The 12,727-nt window shown below is 52.9% G+C and overlaps 3 protein-coding genes across 55 annotated transcripts in view; 1 reads left to right on the top strand and 2 right to left on the bottom strand.

The window, feature by feature from the left end:
• Positions 1 to 1,121: 1,121 nt before the first annotated feature.
• Calml6 (calmodulin like 6) lies at positions 1,122 to 1,882 on the top strand. Its single transcript, XM_076563645.1, is given in 4 exon segments — positions 1,122 to 1,169; positions 1,376 to 1,550; positions 1,708 to 1,794; positions 1,797 to 1,882. Coding segments are annotated over 4 exon segments (396 nt in total).
• A 623-nt stretch (positions 1,883 to 2,505) lies between these two features.
• Positions 2,506 to 4,615, bottom strand: Tmem52 (transmembrane protein 52). Of its 4 annotated transcripts, none has more exons than XM_076565882.1 (5): positions 4,243 to 4,615; positions 3,943 to 3,986; positions 3,765 to 3,806; positions 3,163 to 3,341; positions 2,506 to 3,088 (listed from the first exon to the last, which is right to left on the bottom strand). In XM_076565882.1, exons 1-5 carry the CDS (start codon positions 4,504 to 4,506, stop codon positions 2,829 to 2,831), a joined length of 789 nt encoding a protein of 262 aa, XP_076421997.1. In that variant the 5' UTR covers positions 4,507 to 4,615; the 3' UTR covers positions 2,506 to 2,828. The 4 variants fall into 4 exon arrangements, with proteins under 4 accessions (XP_076421997.1, XP_076421998.1, XP_076421999.1 ...); XM_076565883.1 differs by lacking the exon at positions 4,243 to 4,615 and adding an exon at positions 4,079 to 4,228 and having other exon boundaries at positions 3,765 to 3,824; XM_076565884.1 differs by lacking the exon at positions 4,243 to 4,615 and adding an exon at positions 4,079 to 4,227.
• Positions 4,616 to 6,268: 1,653 nt separating this feature from the next.
• Positions 6,269 to 12,727, bottom strand: part of Cfap74 (cilia and flagella associated protein 74) — a 59,093-nt gene continuing 52,634 nt past the window's right edge. For 11 of the 50 annotated variants that reach the window (XM_015986014.3, XM_076565819.1, XM_076565822.1 and 8 more), the window contains 12 exons: positions 11,312 to 11,448; positions 10,480 to 10,614; positions 10,231 to 10,340; positions 9,923 to 9,978; positions 9,695 to 9,814; positions 9,276 to 9,431; positions 8,325 to 8,454; positions 7,997 to 8,151; positions 7,654 to 7,786; positions 7,230 to 7,378; positions 6,868 to 7,002; positions 6,269 to 6,765 (listed from right to left, as the gene is read on the bottom strand). In XM_015986014.3, coding sequence (XP_015841500.2) covers positions 6,664 to 6,765; positions 6,868 to 7,002; positions 7,230 to 7,378; positions 7,654 to 7,786; positions 7,997 to 8,151; positions 8,325 to 8,454; positions 9,276 to 9,431; positions 9,695 to 9,814; positions 9,923 to 9,978; positions 10,231 to 10,340; positions 10,480 to 10,614; positions 11,312 to 11,448 — 1,518 coding nt within the window. In that variant the 3' untranslated portion in view covers positions 6,269 to 6,663. Of the gene's footprint in view, positions 6,766 to 6,867; positions 7,019 to 7,229; positions 7,379 to 7,653; positions 7,787 to 7,996; positions 8,152 to 8,324; positions 8,455 to 9,275; positions 9,432 to 9,694; positions 9,822 to 9,903; positions 9,979 to 10,230; positions 10,341 to 10,479; positions 10,615 to 11,311; positions 11,575 to 12,727 lie in introns of those variants that run through there. The other 39 variants (XM_076565825.1, XM_076565837.1, XM_076565826.1 and 36 more) reach the window with 24 other exon arrangements.

The following is a 12,727-nucleotide window of genomic DNA, read 5'->3' as shown; positions in this document are numbered from 1 at the left end:
AACTTACAGAAAAAATTATTACATGTATTTTTATTTATTTATTTGTTTTTTTTTTTTTGTGTGTGTGTATGTGTGTGTGTACATTCATGTGTGTGGGCTTGTAGAGTTTGATCATGAGAAGGGAACAGCCCATGTAGCCTGTCTCTGCCCCTCTGTTCCTGGCCCTTAGCACTCATCTTCAGGGCTAGGGGACTCCCAGGCTGAGAAGGTTCAGGAAAGGGCCCCTGTAGGGAAGGACTGAGCCTATCCTGTTATAGGGCCGGCAGGATTTCCTACCCCTAAAAGGCTTTTGGAATCTGTCCTGGAGGCCCTGGGTAGTTGAGCATAGCTAAGACCTGGCTGGGCCACTGTTCTGCATGCTCTACCCAAAGCAGCTTGGAATCACTGCAGTGTCTTCTTGATCAGGCACACACATAATAAGGTAGTTTCAGCACCCAGAGGAACCTCTGGTGGACTAGCTGGGTGGGGTGGGAATTTGGGCAGGGCCTGCAGGCAGAAATGCACCCAAGCTGTGAGGACCTCTTGGAAGCCTAAAAAGGAGCTCTGGAAGCCTAGAAGAAGCCTTTAGCCATCAACACTTTTGTAGTGGATAGCCATTCCAGCTTTGATCTGGAAGTTCCAACCCCCATTGAGGCTTCACTGAAGACCTGAAATTTGGATGTACGGGCTCTCTTGGTTCCTGGACCTTGGATGCTGGAGGTAGACCAAGCAGAGTTCTCCAGAGAACACCGCCGGACTGCACTACACCTTTCCGAGACCCTGTAACCTATCCCTTCACTTGTAAGTTACCCCACAAAATAAACCTCCCTTTAAACTATGTGGAGTTGCCTTAATATTTTAACCAATACACTTTCCTTCTCTAGGGCCAGGGTGGAACACCCCTTTCTTGAAGGCTTTCATAGGGCTCTGTTGCTTCAAGGATGTGCAAAGGTAAGGGTTGGATGCTGAACTGTGTCTTCCTAGTCCTATGACCTGCTGGCAGGGAAGCCTTTACCTGGGAACCTTTACCATGGCTTCATTGGGCGTCTCCCCATGCCAGTTTCCTGTGTCTTGTGTGCTGTCTCCTTTGGCCCCAGGGTCTGTCGCATAGACTTCTTAGTTCCTGATGCTACCTCACAAGGATGGCCTGTGCCCTGGCTCTTGTGTGCCTACCTGACCACCTTCATCTGGTACTCATGACTGCCCCTACCTCCTGCTTGCTTATTTTTGCCTCTGTCAGAATTTCACTCACCATGAAGCTCATTACATCTGCTTGTTCTTGAACATCTTTTCTTCATTAGGGCCTCCCTTTAAATTATGTTCCCTGAAGCCAAGTAGATGCTAGGTTACTTCCTAACCTCTCCTGGACAGGAAGGACTTGTAAGTGTCCTTACAGACTGATTGCTTGTCAGCTGAGTAGATTAAGAAATACAAGGGGATCTTTGAGATGTTTGATGAGGAGGGCAATGGAAACGTGAAGATCGGAGAGTGGGAGCAGCTCATGAGCCTGCTGGGAATCAACTTCACCAAGAGTGATCTGGCCTCCTTGGGCAAGGATGTGGACAGAGGCAGTAAGTCAGGGCTGGCAGGGTGTGTGGGGTGTGTGTGAAATCTTGGGCCATGGTCACCTGTGCATACGAATGGGGAGAGAAGCATCTAGAAGGGAAAGGTAGAAGTGGGCCTAGCCTAGCTCTAACTTGATTCTTGGGTCAGTAAAATTATTTTCAGACAAAGGGTTCTTTAACCATGATAGCTTCCTGGTGCTGTTGTGGATTTACTATGAGAAAGCCCACAACCAGGAGGGCAAGCTAAGGGCAGCTTTGACAAGGACACCAAGAACTACATAGACTGGAACATACTCAAGGAGGGCCTTGGGCTTCGGGGTGGGGTGGTACCTGAGTAAATGGGGAGTTCATAAAGATACCAGCAGATGGCAGCTGAGTGTGAGACCTTGGTAGACAGGTGTTCATGAATGTGTGTGAGACCCCCAGTAAAACAGAGGCTGAGCCAAGGAGATTGACAAGGATGGAACCACTGACTATGAAGGTGAGCAATGGACGAGCCTGGGAACCAAGCCTCAGGCCAGGGAAGGCTGCTAGCCTGCCCGTCTACCCCCAGAGTTTATAGCCAGATGACAGGAGAGTCCTTCAAGTTGTCCAGTAATATAGCTGCTGTGACTGTGGGAGGTCTGCCCAGGAAATCTACTGCCCACTGCCACCCTCCCTGTCCACAGCTCTGCATCAAGTAAATGTTCCAGCCAGACTCTACTGTTTTTCACTGTCCCAACCTGGAGGGGAAGGCGGTAAGGGGTTGGTCCTGGAGAAGGATGTGTGGGACAGTCCTGGACACACAATTTAGACCATTTCTCTCTGACCTTGGCCTTTCTCATTGTCCAGTTCTGGGTTCTGAACACCAGCAGGAAAAGTAAATGGACTCCCACTAACCCTGTCTGTCCACACTGGGGTGGCTACCTAAGGCCTCCTGGACACGCTGGGGGCACTAGAGCCCTTTCCACAAAGGCAGAGACCATGTTCACATAAACTTTATTCTCTCTTCAAAGGGCTGACATGCCAGTGGGGCCTCAGCTCTCAAGGTTCAGGCTCCTCTGGGCTGAGGGTCTGCTGGGCCCCAGATAGGTGGGAGGGGTAAGGAGGAGGGGCCAACACAGGGCAGGCTGGCTGGCCGGGCATTGCATAGCAACGAGGCCAAGTCTGCAGCAATGTGCTGGATGGCTGGCCTTCCCTGGGGAGGGATGGCACAGGTGGGGTCCTTGGTTCTGAGTGCCAGATCCAGGTTATGGTTTAACGGCTCCACAAGAAAGAACTCCTGCCCTTTTCAAAGGGGCACAGTTAGGGCTGCTGGGTGCTGGGGCCTGGCTCTTGGGGCCCTGGAGTAGTCTCTAGCCCCAAGGCCTCGGGCAGAGAGTTGGGTTTCTGAGAGGGAGCCACTGCTTCCTCTCTGGCTTTTGTCATCTTCACAGCCTCATCATAGGAGGGTGGCAGCTCAGAGGCATACAGGCTGTAGGTAGGAGGGACCATTGAGTCAGGGTCTGGCTCCCCGAAGAACAGGGGCAACCGAATTCCCAGTGGGTACTGCACGGAGCTGTAGGCTGCAGGGAACAAGAGTGGGTTTGTGGGGACGGTCTGGCATTCACCCCCGTGCCCACCACCCCCAGACACTCACAGGTCACAGTGCTGTGTGCAGGGCTGTCACTGTCCACAGGGATGACTGTCAGCTCACAGGGCTGCCATGCTGGTCGCATGCGTGTCTGGGTGTGCAGCTGCTTCCTGAGGCAGCAGAACCGTACACAACTGGCTGTGACCCCACACAGAAGCATCAGGAGTATGGCAAGCAGGATAAGCCTGGCAGAGAAGAGTGAGGATCTGCCACGCACCTGTACACTGGGGCCAGTCATGCCCAACCACCAAGAAGGATAACAAGACAGGGGGAAAGAAAGCAAGACAAGTCTCTCCATGCCAGAACTTCTTGGGCTAAATGCAGGCCTGAGGAGCAGCCTGCCCTGGCTGGCTCTCTAGGGCTGGCCAGAGGTGTCCTTGGGTTTATTCCCAGGACACACTGTCCCCAGCCAACTGCACAATCCTTGTGCCTTCTGCTGACTATAATCAGGTCTTGCTTCCAAGGCTGCCTGGAGCTCAAGAGCTCTTTAAACAAACAGCGTCCAGGGAGTTGGGGGCAGTAGATGGAAAGGGTCTGGCCGGCCTAGCCTAGGTCTACCTTCAGAGGAACCGTGGGACAAGAGGCTTGGCACCTCGGCTTCCACTTACCCCACATGCCATAAGCTGCTCCAGCGGGCCTGGGGCGGGCACCTGCGGGGACAGCGGCACCTGGAGCAGGCGGGGTATCTGCTAGCTCACTCCACCGCTCCAGCCTTTCCCAGCACGCGGGCCGAGCTCTGTCTCCCTCTCCTGTCCCCTCTCCTCCTCCCCGTCCCCAGCTACTTACTGGTCCGAAGGGTCACAGTTGCTGTCCGCGGAACCCAGCGTCACCTGTGGGGACAAAGGTTAGCCTGAGCGGGGCGGGGCCGAACTCAGGGCCGCCCCACTTGCCATAAACCCGCCGTATGCGCAGCCCAACCCACCTGCGACAGTGGCAGGAGAGGTAGCAGCAGCAAGAGCCCCTGTGTGACTGGCGGCCCAGGGGCCATGTTCCGCAGACACAGCGGAACTCAAGTCCAGCGTCCACTCAGCTTTATGAGGCCCCGCCCCTGGACCTTGTCAGCTGAAGGTCCAGGATCACACCCACCTTGGTAGGCTTCCCTCCTTGCTCCCTGCCCTCCATTTTTCTGTCCCTAGAGGTTACCATCCCGGTTTGAGAAAGAGCACGCGCGCGCGCTCGCGCACAAACACCCGGTTTAAGAGACCGCGCATGCATGCGCGGACCGGGACACACACACACACACACACACACACACACACACACACACACACACACACACACACACACACACTGCATCTTCAAGGACCAAGGTCCTCCGGTAGGGGATAGAGCAGGTCTTGCTCTGGGCATGGGACATGGGTTTGTCTTGTATCAGACTGACACCTCACCCAGCCACCCCATCTTCTATTTCCCCATCCCCATTCACAAACCAGGTCTCCTGAAACTTGTGGGCTGCACTGGGTTGTGGCCTCTCAGGACAAGTAGAATCCACCCTCATACTCCACAATCCTCTAGGTAAAAGGGGTGTGAGTTTACACCACTAAAGCTGGGGCTTTAGCTTTCCAAACCACTATTAGAGGACATTTGCTATGCACCCTCCATGTGGACACATCTGAGGAATGGTCGGCCCATTTGGCCTAGAGCCAGCAGCTGGCTCTGGGCTATTGAGGTGCTGCAAACAGCACTCCTCCCTCAACCTGGGATGCCTGCTTCTTCCTGGAGGAGCTTACCAATCTAGGTGCTCTGCCCTCCACTGTTGGGACTGTTGGAACACTAGTGTTCAGATTGCAGGGGTGGTCGGCACAGCCAGGCTCATTAAGGACAGGAGGTGCACCTGTCCTCCTTCTGCCTTTATTTCTTCACTGTGCTCATACTTGTGTTGATCTCAGGTTTCTCCCTCACTAAAGGAGGCTTCAGGGTTCTGTCTACAGCTGCCCTATGCATTCAGGACCTGTGCTTTGCCTCTCAAGGGCCCTTTCTGTCAGGCTGGTGAACTTGTCCCCTGTCTTGCTTCCCTCCTTGCTCTGCCTTGGCTATGCTTGGTGTTGGAGGACCAGCACCATAATAGGAGGAAAGAGTGGATGACAAAAGAGCAACCTGAGGCCCAGATCAGAGCCTGGGGTCCAGAAAAGAGAGGCCCTGGGCAGGAGAACCATGTCTGGGTTCAGAAGGAAGTGGCCTGCCTGGGGCCATGCTTTCCCTAGAGCATGTCCTCATGAACCCTAGCCTGGCCTAGTGGACTTGCTGTTGCCACCCATCTGACCTGGAAACATGCCAAGGGTTTTTACTGGTCAGCTCGGGGCAGCAAAGGGCCTGGGCCTAATACCTCCAAGGTCACTGAGCAGAAATCCTGTAAAATGCTGCTTTAAGGTCAATGTCACTGGCTCACTTAGGGGCAATGCCAGGCTTCAAGGTTTCAAGGGCCCCAAGTACAGGAGTTAAAGCAGTGTTCAGGAGAGCACCCCGATAGATGTCATCACCCCCACTGCCCTGCCAGGCCTAGGAAGGCTGGGAAGGCTCTCACGGTAGCCTGTCCCCATTGGGTGGCAAAGTGGGTATGCTGCACCGGCAGGAAGGCAGGCTGGATGCAGTGTTGGAGTGGGAGTATAGCTGAGTGGGCTGGGGCCCAGAAGGCAAAATCCATTCTTTTTAGACAAGTGTAAACTCAAACTCACAAGCTGGGCCCCCTTTGCCCCTGGCCTACTTCTTGGTTGGGATCATCTAGGTTCCTGGGACTTGGGAGGAGCTGGGAGGCTTAAGGGACCAACTCTGGACTTTGGAAGCTCTTGTCCTCCTCTTATTCCTCCCTGTACCTTTCTAGGTCTGGACCAGGCTCAACCCTGGCTCTGCACCCCCAGCACCCTGAACTGTATGCTGTTACCCTCAATAACATAGATTTGGAGGAATCTTCCAGCGTTTGAGTCAGGGTGAACTCCCTCTAGTTATCCGGCAAGATTCCACCCTCGGGGAGGTTCTTTCCAGGCAGGACATTGTTTTATGGGTTGGTGTCTGTGAGAGGGGGTGTGGGTCAGGCTTCCTCCAGGCTGCCCTCCCACCTTACTTTGTGCTTAGCCAGCCCCCCACCCCCACCCTGTCACTGCACACTTGTGCGTTGGTTCTTAGAGTTTATTGATAGACCTGCACTATCTCCTAGGACCTCTAAAGCCTGAGGAGGTGCTGGTGGGTTTGGGATTTGGGGGCTGGAGGTAGTGTATCTAGGAGCAGGCTGTGTGTGGTGAGTTGGATGGATTAGTATTTCTTGGTTTGTGGCGCGCGCGGGGGGGGGGGGGGGGGGGGATGTTCTTGGATTGCTCTCAGGGCAGCAGGAAGTAGCCATGTCTGTAGGGCTGGGGAGCTCTGGCTCTGGGAAGTTTGAACCTGCCCAGCAGGGGATGCCCAGGTCCCAGGTCCCAGGCCTAGGGGAATGGGTTGCCCCGGCCCCACAGCCTGGGAAGGGATTCAAGGGTGGATAGGAGAGTTCAAGAGGCTCTGCAGTTTCCTGTGACCTCAGAGCCCAGCCACCACGTAGGCTACAAAGATGACTTTGTAGGTTTCCTTTACATCTCCCCGGAGCTGCAGCAGGGTTGACACCATGAGTGGATGGTCCGGCTGGAAGAAGAAGCTCCTTAGTAAGATTTCCAGACAAATCTGCTTGTTCCCAACGCCCTGCCTACTTCCTCTCCCTGCCCAGCCTGGGGTCCCAGCACCTACATCAAAGTCAGCAGGCGGTACCCAGGAGATACTGATGGTCTTGGTCTGACCACGCTCCACAGAACCCCTGGAAGGCTCGATGGTGAAGCCCTTGTGCTGAAGCCATGGGATACTGTCCAGGCTGAACTCCACAGTCTGTGAGATATTGGTACTACTGGAGGTTAGAGGGTCAGGTACTCTCAGGAGGCAGTAGAACTAGTGGAATGAGGGTGCCCAGCTTTACCCACCCCTCAACTCTGACCAGGACTGCCACCCTATATCTGCTGCAAAAATCCTACACAAGGCCAGGAGAGGTCAGGGAGCCCAGGTCAGGGAGGCCAATGAAGTTTCTGGGGTTTAGCTCAAGCTAGGGCTGTAATCACCTTCCTTGGTGATGGCTGGGTGGTCCGTATACAGCCCACTTGCAGCTCTCGGGTAGCAGGTGGGGTTGGCATGTCTGTGTCAAACTGGACATAGTTCAAGGTCACCAGAATAGGCTTCATCTCCTCTGCTTCTGGAGGGGGAGATCTAGCTGAAAAGTGGTTAGATGGAAGGATGTGTCTGGGGTGAGGTGAGCTGTCCAGGGTCAGGCGGCACAATAGGAAGTGGAGGGTGAAGCTGGAACCTCTCAGAGCAGTCTCCTTGGTAGAGATTGGTAGGGCATCCTGCCTGGCTCTGGGGCTGATGGGCTAGTAATCTGCTCTTCTCCAATGGGCCTTGGTATGCCCACTTGCTGGCCTGGGGTACTAGAGGGCCCTCTCACTGCTCCCCTTTCCCTGAGCCAGAAATCACATGGTAGGGGCTCACCTTCTCTATGTTCTGGGTCGAAGGCAGGGATCACTGTCAGGGACTCCACAGGCACATCCAGTGGGTCTCCTCCCTCCACAAACATCATGTGCTCACGGGCAGCACCCTTCAGGAGGATCTGGTGGGAGACTTTCTGGGGACAAGAAGCATAGCAACCTGCCCTGAAGCTTGACAATTGGGGACTGAGGCTGGTTCAGGGTGGGGCCTGGAGAACCAGGGATGCTGATCTCTGTCTGACATCCTCCAACATGAGATACCAGATAATAAAAGCCTCCAGGAAGGGGCAGATAAGGGACACACAGGGATCCTTCCCAAAATGGGGTGAGATCTGTGAGGGCTCCACCTTTTCAAAGAGCACCACTTGGAGCAGGTCGGAGAAGTAGAGGCTTTCATGGTCTGGACTGAAGGTTATGGTGAATTCGTGAGTCTTCCCAGGGACCATGAGTCCCTCAACTGGAACAACACTGAATACGCTCTGGCCATTGTGGTTCTGTGTACCTGCGGGCAGGACAGGGGTTATGATCAACACTACCAGTCCTGCTCCACTGAGCTCATACCCTTCTGCATCCCTTTTTGCTCAGTCTCTTCATGATCTGTCTTGCTGTACTCCATCAGCACATATCTCCTCATGGTTCCGTACCCCTGTGATTCCTGGCAATGTGTTAACTCACCAACAATTTCGGTCCTCTGCTCATGGGAGGTAAGGAACTTTGGTAGCTGCTGCCGGTTCTCAGCCCTTTTTTTGGAGAGGCTCTCCAGCCGCATCCAGAACTTGATGGGAAGCGAGGATTCATTCTGTAGCTGCAAGAGCAAGATGTCACTCAACTAGCATACCCTAAGCTGCCCTATGCCTGTGGTCAGTATCTATGACTAGGTTGTTTGCTGCTGGATCACACCTGATGGGGACCAGGTGACACTATGCTACAAGCCCTTTCTGGTGGTACTGCCAACAGTAACCACAGTAGCAGTATTTGGGACTGTTGGTACTCAATCACTTGGCCTTTTCCAAGGCTGGCTGGCAGCCTGCTTCCCTGCCCAACTGTGTGGCCAGCTCTGTGCCTGTCAACTGTTCTCCAGAGCTCCTCTTAACTGAACCATATCCTCATCTAGTCTCTTCTCCTCCCTCAGTCCTCTCTTTGGATAGCACCCTGTATGGTATTCTACTTCAGGACCCCATCAGAGCAGGTGGGCAAGTAGGTTGCTTGAGTCCAAACCTAGGATAGCTCTCAGGGTGAGACAGGACCATGTTCACGTGAACATGAGGGAGCCCAGGTAACAGCATGGATCTCCTTAGAGGTCTGTCCACTGGGAGACACCTAGTTAGAGGTCCAAAGAAGTAAATAAGTAGCAAAGAGGAAGAGCCTGATGTAGGAAGACAAGAAACATCCTTCAGGCCAGCGCTTTGTCAGGTCAGGGGGAGGGTGCTCCCAGTTTTCCTAGAAGTAAAGGCTCTGGGGTCCCTGCTAGGAAGACATTAGAAATGACAGCCTCTCGGGAACAGAATTCAGGAGAGACAATGTGTGCCTCCAGGGGTTCCCCAACCAGCTGGGTACTTCCAAATGCAGAGTTCACTGGCTCCAAAAAATTTTTTTTAAGGAGGCTGGGACCAGGGCTTAATTCACCTTAAAATTTGTCGAGACAGATTCTCTGGCAAGCACATAGCCCATGTTGAGGATGTTGCCTTCAATGGAGCATGTAATCATGGATGCCACACCTGTGCCCGTAAGGGTGAGGGTGAGAGTGCCTCTCTTGGAGATGATGTCCAGTGTTTCCTGAGCCTAAGGAGATTATGTCCTTTAGCAAAGTGCAGATATGGGAGCTCTACCCATGAGTAGCTGGCTGATAGCACTGTGCTCCTGAGATAGTCTGGAGATCTTTCCTTCCACAGACTTGTTGGCAAGAACTGGGTCAGGACAGGCTGCTTTCAAGCTCCAGCTGATCATCTGGGCCTGAGAACACAGTGGTGTCTGCCTGTGGCCACATCATGGTCCTGCAGTGTGGGGATCTCAGGGCAGTAACATTGCTTGGGGGCTGCACTCACCAGTATGCTCTCGTGGGGTGAGAAGGACAGCACCAGGGTCTGTGTCTCGCCAGAACATAGCTTTCTGGTAGGGTTTAGCAGGACGAAGGGGCCATGGGGGTTCAGCACTGAGAACTCCAACTAAGAACTGAGTATCAAGGATGAAGATGACATTTTGCAGGTTCTGCCACACACCTCACTGCCATCTCCAACCCTGGAAGCTGACTCACTGAGTATGGATAAGGATACAGCAAGGTCCTCCGGAGAAATGTTCTGGAGGGTGATCTTCTTTATGCCTCGATGCCCTGAAATGTGGCAGAGAGTCAGGTCACAGTCACAAAGGTCCAAGGAGCATCTATTTCTGCAGCAAGGTCAGGGAGCAGATGGTAACTGGAATGGTCCTGGTACCCAGGGTAGAAGATACGCTGTCGGATTGGGGATTTAACTCAGTGGTAGAGCCCTTGCCTAGCAAGCACAAGGCCCTGGGTTCAATCCTCAGCTTAAAAAAAAGATACGCTGTCAGGAGTGAGGGCTGTCAGTATAGAATTAGGACTTACCCACAGCAATATCACCAAAGTTAACGACAGTCTTGCCTTCATTAGATGTCACCACAATGGATGGAGCCACTACTGGACACCATAGCTCCAGATATAGAGTGTTATAGGGGCTAGAAGCAGGACAAGGGCAAATAATGGCAGATTAGGGTGACTCTGTGTCCCCCAGGTCTCAGATATGACCAGCAGTAGAGGAGGGACAGTGATTTTATGGCCAATCACACCCCATCCTGTCTCAAGAACCCCACACACCTGAAGCTCAGAGGTTCTGATGCCTTCCTGTCTTTGATGTCACCACTGGCAACGACACAGGGCACTACAAACCTGTCAAACTTCCCCTGGAAGGTTCTGACCAAGGTGGCTTGTGCAGCTTGGTATTCATTGGAACTGGAATGAAGGCAGTAAAGAACATTCATGCATGTTCCTCATGACCTTAGGCTCTGTTCCTAGGATACTCAGAGTGGGACCAGACCTTCCTCATCTTTGATGGTCATGCCTGCTCTCTAGGGCTGTGGGCTCAGGTGGACTCTCCAGGGAAGGTGAAAGTATTAAGAGGCAGAGCTCAGAGCCACTATGGGTCCCAGGTGGTAGCCACACCAGTTTTGTCTGGTAGACTAACTTTCCCCACCCTTCTCTGGCTCCTGTAGGGACCTTCTCCCCCACTGCAGACCCTGGTCATCCAGAGAGGGAGTAAATGTTTTTGTCACTACAGAACCACATTCCTGGGTCCACAGGGACAGGTCCTGGGCTGGCAAGTGGCCTAACCCATCAGAGCTTTCTTGGGCTCATTTGTTCATTGAGGAGGCTGGAGTCAGACCATGGAGTAGTCTGTTCAGAGGGATACCAGGCCCATGGGAATAGCCAAGGAGCAGATGCCTCAGAAGAAGAGACCTGAGTCCAACTATTTCTGAGGCCAGTCATGCAGCAAATACCACTACACAGTCAGTTTTGGATCTGCAGACACACAAGTTAGTGAAGCCGTGCTCCAGGCAATGTATGGGAAAACCTCTACTGAACAAGGTAGGCTTCATCACATCTGGGGAGAGCTGGTGAGATGCAGATTGGGAAGATCCCTCCGTCCTACCTGGCACTGAGCTCCTGCCTCTGCAGCTCTTGGGTATGGGGAGTAGAGGCCCGGGTTGGTCGGTCCCGGTTGTGAACCCGAACCACAGGCAGAGACTGTTTCCACTGTTCCTTCCTTTGGGTTGTTTCCTTTCGGAACTGTAAGCAGGAGCAGATGCTGAGGGGCTACCATTGGGGCTCAGTCCTCTGCACAGCAGGTGTTTCACTGCTCCCCTGTCTCAGGCTCTTCTGAGGCCCACTGCTGTGGAATAATCCTCTTGTACACTGTAAAGATGTCACTTGAATTGGTTTAATAAAACACTGATTGGCCAGTAGCCAGGCAGGAAGTATAGGCAGGGTAAGTAGACTAAAGGAATGCTGGGAAGGAGAAGGCCAGAGTCAGGAGTCACCAGCCAGATGCAGAGGAAGTAGGAGATGAATGTGCCATGCTAATAAAGGTACCACCATGTGGTAGAGTGTAAATAAGGAATATGGGTTAACTTAAAATGTAAGAGCTAGTTAGTAATAAGCCTGAGCTACTGGCTGAGAATTTATAATTCATGTGAGCCTCTGTGTGTTTATTTGGGACTGGGCAGTGGGGAAATGTCTGTTTATAGCCTAGCCTAGCAGGCTTGGTTTGACTGCTTGCTGAGTGACAGGAACTACCGGTTCAAGATTGGAGTGAATGGTATCCTCAAAGCAACTGGCTCTCTAAGGGAGTTTGACAACAGGTGCATCATTAAGAAAGTAAGCAGTGCAGACAGATAAGCATCCAGGGAAGCCCACGCACAGAGACCCTCCAAGGACAAGTTCATGGCCTGAAATGTCTGAACTTAGAGAGACCAAGCCACAGAGAGTAAGAAGTTTGCCGAATTGGGGTCATCAGTCTCCTCCAGTCCATTCCTTTCTTGAACCTCACTGCCTCATCAGAAGGTGGAAGGAAGGTCAGGGCTCTTCGCTCATGCGTGTAGTATGAGAGGCATGAGGCCACGAGAAGGGTAAGCCTGTAGCCAGTGGCTTCACAACTCCCTAAGTTGGTACAGCATGGAAAGCCTGTACATACTGTTGGGTGAGGCTTGCCTACTGTTTCAAGGCTGCCTTCCAAAGGTGGTTTCTGTGTTATCCCTCATGAGAAGCTATTCTGGGTTTTTATCCCAGCCCTGCTTTGGTCAAAACTCCAGCCACCCTAGGGTCACCCTTGCCTCCTGCTGCCTGGTGGTGCTTCCAGGAAAGGGAGAGCTCTTGCAAGACAACCTTTTACCAGCTCGGAGCACAGTCCCAGAAAAGTCTGCCTTGTACCTCTGTCATATGTAGGACACAGACTGCAGTCCCAGGCGCCAAGGACCATGTGAAAAGAGGCTTTTCTGTCCTGCCTGGTTCTGTAGCCACTTTTAAAATAATCACTCAGAGGTTTAATATTAATTACAAACCATTTGGC

Source organism: Peromyscus maniculatus, chromosome 2 (genome assembly GCF_049852395.1).
Source record: "Peromyscus maniculatus bairdii isolate BWxNUB_F1_BW_parent chromosome 2, HU_Pman_BW_mat_3.1, whole genome shotgun sequence".
NCBI lineage: Eukaryota > Metazoa > Chordata > Mammalia > Rodentia > Cricetidae > Peromyscus > Peromyscus maniculatus.
The sequence above is the reverse complement of the archived record's forward strand: the minus strand, read 5'-3'. Positions and strand labels throughout refer to the sequence as shown.

Bases quoted from the DNA above. Each gene is read 5' to 3' on its own strand.
- Tmem52 (XM_076565882.1), bottom strand. From the start codon at position 4,506: ATGCCCAGAGCAAGACCTGCTCTATCCCCTACCGGAGGACCTTGGTCC. The intron at 3,807-3,942 runs GTAAGTAGCTGG...CTGTCCCCGCAG, and splicing joins AACTGTGACCCTTCGGACCA to GTGCCCGCCCCAGGCCCGCT. The intron at 3,089-3,162 runs GTGAGTGTCTGG...TGTTCCCTGCAG, and splicing joins TGCACACAGCACTGTGACCT to CCTACAGCTCCGTGCAGTAC.